This window comes from Hipposideros armiger, unplaced genomic scaffold (genome assembly GCF_001890085.2).
Source record: "Hipposideros armiger isolate ML-2016 unplaced genomic scaffold, ASM189008v1 scaffold_152, whole genome shotgun sequence".
NCBI classification, from domain to species: Eukaryota; Metazoa; Chordata; class Mammalia; order Chiroptera; family Hipposideridae; genus Hipposideros; species Hipposideros armiger.
The window spans coordinates 1,230,767-1,238,642 of NW_017731502.1; the positions used below are offsets into that span (position 1 = coordinate 1,230,767).

Below are 7,876 nucleotides of genomic sequence, written 5' to 3' on the forward strand. Positions count from 1 at the left end.
CTCACAGCTCTGCAGTCCAGAAGCCCAAAATCAAGGTGCTCCCTCCAAAGGTTCTAAGGAACATTGCATTCCCTGCCTCTCCCAGCTTCTGTTGTCTCTGGGCCTTCCTTGGCTGGTGGTTGCAGCACTCCAATCTCTACCTCTGTCCCCACGTGGCCTTTTTCCCTCTGTGTCTGTCTTCTCCCCTTTGTCTCTTACAAAGACACTTGTCATTGGGTTTAGGGCTTATCCAGATAATCAGAGTGATCTCATCTCAAGATCCTTAATTACATCTGCAAAGACTCCAAATAGGGTCACCTTTACAGATTCTGGGGGTTAGGACTTGGACATATGTTTTGGAGGAGGCCACTATTCACCCCACTGCAAGGTATCTCTGGCTTTTCCCAGGTGCCCATTCTGGGCCCAAATCGAGCACTGTGTGCTGGGCTCCTGGCTGGAGCCTGCAAGTTTTCTGCTCTGTTTCTTCCCTCTCTCTGCCCTTTGCCATGTGACCAGCCCCACTTGGGACAATTCCAGCAACGCGTGTGTCTCTCCTGGGCCCCCCAGACCAACCTCTCTGCACTCTGTCCACAGGTTTGCCGGGCACCGCTTCAGACCTGGAAAAGAGAAAGCAGATTTTTGGGCAAAACTTCATACCTCCAAAGAAGCCAAAAACCTTCCTGCAACTTGTGTGGGAGGCGCTGCAAGATGTGACGCTGATCATCCTGGAAATCGCGGCCATCATCTCCTTGGGGCTGTCCTTCTACCACCCGCCTGGCGAGAGCAGCGAAGGTAAGACGGGGCGCCTCAGACCCCCACTCCCCTCCCTGCAACGTGCACGCCCAGCCACAGTGCAGGGCGCCGCAGCTGAGGGCTCATGGCCACTTCTCCTTTCAGGTGAGGAAACCAAGGCCCAAGGCACAGGGCCTCACCCACGGCCAGTGAGCAGCCGAGCCAGACCCCAGGCTCAGCCCCGCCCCCAATGAAACGCAAGGGTTGGCCCGACAATAGTCATAATTATAGTGAACGTTTATTGAGCACTTACAGTATGCCAAGCTCTGGGCTGAGATGTTCTCCTAACAACCCCATGAGGTAGGGGCCATGAGTATGCCCATTTTAAAGACGAGGGAACCAAGGCACAGAGAAGTGCATTAACTTGCTCAAGGTCAGCCAGCTAATAAAGAGTCCTTAGGTTTTTGCAGCGGAGCTTGTTAAAAACAGTGCTGCCCAGGCCCCTCCCTGAGAGAGTCTGGTTCTGAGACAGAGTCCAAGTGAGGGTGGCCTCGGACATCTGTCCAGGCTGCTTTCTGAGGGCTCCCCACTCTCACATCTGAGGAAAAAGCCCCCAAATTGCTCACCCAGTGAGCTGCATTCACCCTTTTTGATTTGACGGTGCTTGACAGCCCCATTCACAGGTGTCCTTCCCAGGTCCCCTGCCCTCTGGGTACTCCAGCCTCTGAGGGACCCACCTTCAGCTCCAAAGCTGGGCTTCTTTTTAGAACCCCTAAGTCACTTGTTCTTTGAGGTTTGCAACTATGACAAAAACTCATGATGCCATCAGATCTCTTTGCACCAAATATTCTAGTCTAGAGCAAGGATGGCAAACTATGGCCCACAGCCCGAGCCGGGCTCACTGTCCTGTTTTTGTATGGTCCGTGAGCTAAGATTTGTTTTTACATTTTTTAATGGTTGAAAAAAGTCAAAATAATACTTTTTGTGACGTGCAACTTTTATATGAAATTTATTTCCTTGTGTAAAAGTTTTATTGGGACACTCCCATTTCTCTTCCATATTGTCTGTGGCTGCTTTCCCACTACAGTGGCAGAGTTGAGTAACTGCGACAAAGACTGCATGGCCCACGAGGCCTAAAATATTTACTATCTGGCCTTTCAGAGAAAGTTTGCCAACCTCTCTCCTAGAAGGTCAGGATGGGATGTTTTGCCTCAACAAAACCATTCTCCCTCTCCCCAGCCCTCTCCCCTGAGTGTGGAAGGAGAATAAAATGGTTGAAGACACAGTTTCTGAAGTGAAGCTCAGAAACTCAAGCTCCCCTGGGTTAGAAACTTGTCCCCATCACTTCCCAGCTGTGTTACCTTAAGCAAATCACTTTCCTTCTCTGATCCTCAATTTCCTCACCTGCACGTTTCCTCCTCATAATAACCCTTCCAGGGTAAGTGATCCCACCTGGAAGGGTTATTATAAAGAGGTGATGACGGGATATGTGGTCAGTGTCTGACAGCCTGGCACATGGCAGGCGCCTGGTGGGTGCTGGACCTGCTGCCGCCATGGGCGTGGCCGCCCCGGGCTTCCTTCTCTGCATCTTCGTCTTAGATCTCATCTTTTGTGCATTGTGTGAGAAAGACTCATCCTCTGTGCCCCTCCTCCCCTTACGTGTCCCCATTCCGGGGTTGGTTCAGTGTGATGCACACACTGTTGGGGCTGCTGCTGAATCGTGTTCCCACGTGAGGAATCTTGGTCTTGCGAGGGCATCCAGGTCTGAATGGGTCCACTGTACCATGGGTGCAGGAGGTACCACCCCACTCACCCTGGGAGGGTCCTGGAACAAACCCGCTCTTCTCAAATTCAGGACATAGAACTTCTAATGGAAAACCTGGACCTCCACCCAACTTTTTAGCCCAGAAACTGAGCACCTGCCACAGGCTAGGGATTACCAACTCAATGACTGCTCTCCATATGATGGCAGTCTTTTAAACCTTCATCACATGATAGATAGATAGATAGATAGATAGATAGATAGATAGATAGATAGATAGATAGATAGATATGCACACAATATATGGGATCACATAAGATATATTGTTTTGTTGTTAGATTTTTATAACCTGATTTTTCATTAGTAAGACATTATAAACACTTGTCTTTGTTATTAATTATGACTCGGCATTTCCTAATGAATGTGCTACATAAATAGGTAATCGAACTAGGTTCGCTGCTTCAGGCAAGCAAATAAAAAGGGAATAGCAGGTAAGAAATAACCATTATGGGCCTCATTTCCCCAAATGAATAGCTGGTCTCTGAGGTTCCCTGAACATCTGTTTTTTCCACCCCCTCCCAAGCCACAGTTGCCCAAGAAACCAGATAACCAAGTCTATTAGGCCAACTGCCTCAATTTTGTGCATAACATTACCAAGTTGATTTTTTTTTTCTGCATGACTTCTTTCCAAAGAGAGTTTAAAGATATACAAAGGACACAACTCACAAGATGAGGTCAAATAGAAAAGGAATGGAAGTAAATAAACCAACTATATTTGCTACCATGATTGAGATATAAATTTGACTTTCAGCTTCCTGGCAGCCAAGGCAAAAAGGGAATTAGGATGATATGCACAGCTCAAGTTATCAACAGGAGGGAAAACAGTTCTTTAGGAACATAGCACGCCCCCAACAATGAATTCTGAGATGAACTTTCACATAAGACATTATGTGACATAATGGGCAGCATTCTTTGCAGAAGTTTTATAGAAAATGTAGAAGAAGATCATACATGGCTACTTGAAAAAGCCTTGAACAGAGCTCAGAGTGCAACACGAAAGCATAATAATAACGGTAATTGTTCTTACTATTTTTATATCCACCACTAGTTGGGAGCTTTTACAGTAGAAGCTCATTTGATCCTCAAAACAATCCGGTGAGTAGGTGCTATTATTATCCAGGAAACTGAGGCCCTGAGATAGGAACTGACTTGCTCAGTCACGCTCTAGGAAGTGCAGAACCATGACTCACAACGAGACGCTCTGGCTTCTGAGCCCGTGTTCCTATCCCTCAGCTGCATTTCCTCAGAAAGGGGCAGAATTGAGACAGTGCCAGTCCGGTAAGTGGCCTCATGTGACCCAATTTAGTACAAGGTTAGGACTCAGAGGGCAGAAGGTGGAAGGGGTGTTGTGGCAGCATGCATCGAGTTCCCAGTGTGTGCCAGGGGGCGCCTCCCCACAGCCCTCCGAAGAGAAGGCTGCAATCACCTCTGCCTTTGAGAGGTGGAAACCAAGGCCCATGGGGAGGGGGAGAACTTGCCTAAGGTCACACAGCGGGAGGCAGTATGGCCAGATTTGAAATCCAAGTTTTCTGGCTCTTTCCACTGCCCCCGCCAGCCTCTAGCTGAGACGCTAGCTCAGACCACACTCTGGGTCAGTGAGGGCAGCTGCACTCCCTCCACCCCAGAGTGAAGTTCCTTCACTTTGTGACTACACTCACTGCTCCCCAACACCCAGGCCCCGGCCTGAGCTCTGAGCTCTGGACATTCCATGTTGCCAGGACCACCCCCTGCCAAGTCAGACACAGGCGTCATTAGTTATGCATAAAATGATGCTGGAGATGAACTAACAGGCTGTAGAGGGCTTTGCAGCACCCACAGCTCTTCCCTGTTTGCTGTCTCGGCTCAGAGACCTCCAGACACTTGTCAAAGGTCAGGGCTGGGATGGGCACACTCAGTGCTCCCTACTCCCTGCCCATGACAGCGCCCCTAGCGCCAGAGTGCCCGCAAAGCGACAGACACATAGTAGGTGCCTAAAAAATGTCTGTGGCTTGACCAGTTTTGAGGGCCCTTACTCAGTGCCAGGCCCTGGTAACCACCTAAGAGGTAGTTTCCCCATTTTACTGATGAACAACCCCAGAGAGGCCATGCAGATTCCCCAGGGTCACAGACAGTGAGAAGCCACACCCTAGAAAACCCCCCAGATCCAGGGCAAGCAGCTGCAGGTTCCCCAGGCCATGTGGTCACATCCCTAGATCCTGTCCCTGCTCCAGTCCAAGGGGACCACAGAAGAGATCTGCCCACTCCCCTCTTTCTTCCCATTCCTAGACTCTTCCCCGTAATTGTATGAGGGGCATCAGGCATGGTTTCCAGGGTCCAGTGGCTCCCGGTGGCTGAAGACCTAACCCAGCAATCCGCATCCCCATTTTCTGGCCATCCCAAGGCACCATGTAGTCATCAGACAGTTCTCAGGAGAAGATAAAAGCTAATGGGCTTTTGTTAGCAGACTAAGTGCCCTCAAGGGCCCAGAGGGCTCCTTGGTATTGAATCACCAAGGGCAGCAGGCAGGGCTGGCAGTCAAGGGAACAGGGTTCAAACCCTGCTTAACCACCGTGCCTTGGTTTCCAGAAGCCAGTCTGAGGAAAGCAGCTCACGAAAAGGGGAAGAGGACCAATGTTTATCCTGTACCTACCATGTGCCAGGCCATGTGCCAGGCCCTTATTAGGTCCAGAACTCACAAAGTCCCTGGGTTCATCCCACTTTACAGCTGTCCAAACTGAGGCTTAGAGAGGCTAAGTCAATTACCCATGGTCACACAGCAGAACCTGGATTTGAAGCCAGGTCTTTTCCATTCCAGAGCCTAAAGGCCTTTTTTTGTGTTGGGCTGTTTCTAAGTGTCCTAAATGCTGCAGTAACTAAGGTGGGGGGTGGGGGTGTGTACATTGACAACACACACAACAGAGACAGAGCAGCCTTCCCTCACAGAGTCTGCAGCAGGGGCAGGGGTTAAGTCCTATAAAGTGAAGCACTGGGCTCTGCATCTTGAATCGCTCCCCTGAAGTCCAAGAGAATGCATTTCTGTATACTGGGTTTCTGTTTAGTAAGGTTCACCGTGTTTCCCAGTTTGGGGGGGTTTATTGGTGTCATTCATGGTGTTAGCAGCGGTTCTCAACCTTCCTAAGGCCGCGACCCCTTAATACAGTTCCTCATGTTGTGGTGATCCCCAACCATAAAATTATTTTCGTTGCTACTCCATAACTGTAATTTTGCTACTGTTATGAACCGTAATGTAAATATCTTTTTGTTTTCCGATGGTGTTAGGCGACCCCTGTGAAAGGGTCGTTCGACCCCCAAAGGGGTCGCGACCCACAGGTTGAGAACCGCTGTGTTAGAGGGACACCCTAGTTCCCCGCCTCCTGTCATCACATGGTCTGAAATCCAGCTGATCCCCTCTGTAATGCAGGGCTGGCTCCATTCAGGCTGGCTGCAGGACTCGGAAGCAATAATGCACGCCAAACGCTGGGCAACAGCAAGCAGAGGCTTTAACTGAGCATGTGCTGTGCGCTCACTGTGGTCATGCTTTACATAAAGGCTCTCCCTGAGTCCTCTCAACCATCTAGGAGGGAGCACCTGTCATTATTCCATTCCGCGTATGAGAAAACCGAGGCCCAGTGGTTAGTAGCTAGCTCTTGGGCACATAGCCATTAAGTAGCACAGCTAGGATTTGAACTCAGAGCTGGCCTGCTGTCAGTTATCAGCATGATGGTAGCATTACTGCCAAAGGCTGGTCCAGTTAAACAGTTTTAAATGACTGGAAAAGCCTAAAATTCCCAAAAGAAAAAGAAAGTGGCTTTGAGAGCCCCAGGCAATAATGTGGTTGTTAACTAGCCTGCAGGGAACAGCTGGTTCAACAAAGAGGTGGAATTTTCCAGTGGTACCTGCTGCTGGACCTCAATGATTCTCTTCTTCCAAGCCTGGACCCTCCCAGGAGCTGAGAGCCAGACAACTTTCCCTGGTGCCCTTGGCCTTCTTGTCGTGCCTCTGACCCCTGCTTCCCGGTTCTCCTGCTGGAGTCTCTTAAAACTGCTGTTCTCTCTTCCTTGGGATCGAATTGGACTTCCAGGTGATGGGCCTATGGCAACGTTCTGTACTTTCCCACGTGAGGCCACCACATAACAGAGGGGACACTGGGCTCGGGGACAGTGGGCAGACAACGTTTTTGTGACCCCGGGTGAGTGCTGCTCCTCTGGACGGCTTCCCTTTTTTCAGCCTGCTTGAGGATTACAGTGGAGGCTTGGCATACAGCAGGCCTTGCAAATAGCCCCCGCCCAGCCCCCATGGAAGGGAACTACTCTGAGGTTTCTAGGAGTGGATGGTCAGACTCTACTGATGGCCACTTGCCATGGAGAGGGCCATTTTCCACCCCTAGTGGAAAAGAGGGCCTGGGCTAGCAAAGGCTGCATCACTCACCTTGGCTGTGCCACCTCGCCTCCCTGGGCCTCAGTTTCCTCACCTGTAGATGGGGGTAATGCCACTCATTTTCTGGATTCTTGCGGGAAAGCAGGAGATGGGATGCATGGAATGGCTCGAAAAGGCCCCAGGGCTCGGCACCAGGTGGGCAGGGCCTGCCTTTGAGCCTGAGGCCTTTGCATCAGATATGTATAGTGTTTTTTTCTTTTTCTTTTTCACATCGTGGACCTGGCAGGTCTCAATTTGAGGGCCCAGACTGAGAGTTTCAGTGGGGTGAAGCTGTGGGATGTAGGGTCACTGTTGGTCAGACAAGCAACTCAGAGCATAGGCGTCCTCACTGTGGTGGAGCCTCACCTCCGACAAGGGCCAAGGAAGAACCTCCTGTGACGGAACACTGGCCGGAGCTTCCCCCTTCCTCTCCTTGAGCCCAGAAGGTGGTCTCAGTAACCCCCATTTTGCAGATGAGGGCGCTGCAGCTCAGGGGACACAATGGCTTACCCAGGGTCACACAGTACAGGGACTGCTGCAGGATTAGGGTCAGTTTGTCACTGGGCAGGTCCAGGGCTGTGGTTCCCGCTCTCTAGCCTAGAGATCTGCCTTATGATTGTTGGAAGAATGCAAGAAAGGACATCAGCAAAACTGTGTTTTTGGGCCGGCCAAGTGGCGCGTTGGTTAAGAGCTGGCTTGGGATGCCAGAGTGCCCTGGTTTGGATCCCACATATGAGGGCCAGTGACACTGCCCTCTACAGCTAAGATGCTAAACAACAGCTCAACCTGGAGCTGGGCTGCCGTGGGTTGCCGGCGACAGTGTAGGCTGCAGTCCCTGCTGTAGTGGGCTGCCATAAGCTACCATGTGTAGCCGGCAGCCAGCGTGAGCGGCCAGCAGCCGCCGTGAGCGGCCATCCAGAAGCCGGCGACTGATCTGCCTCACCCGGG

General features: G+C 50.9%; 1 protein-coding gene across 12 annotated transcripts in view; it reads left to right on the forward strand.

Moving 5' to 3' along the window:
- ATP2B2 (ATPase plasma membrane Ca2+ transporting 2) overlaps nt 1–7,876 on the forward strand; it is a 300,569-nt gene that overhangs the window by 215,471 nt on the left and 77,222 nt on the right. For all 12 annotated transcript variants that reach the window (XM_019651083.1, XM_019651090.1, XM_019651084.1 and 9 more), the window contains one exon: nt 574–771. In XM_019651083.1, the coding sequence (XP_019506628.1) occupies nt 574–771 (198 nt within the window). The remainder of the gene's footprint in view (nt 1–573; nt 772–7,876) is intronic.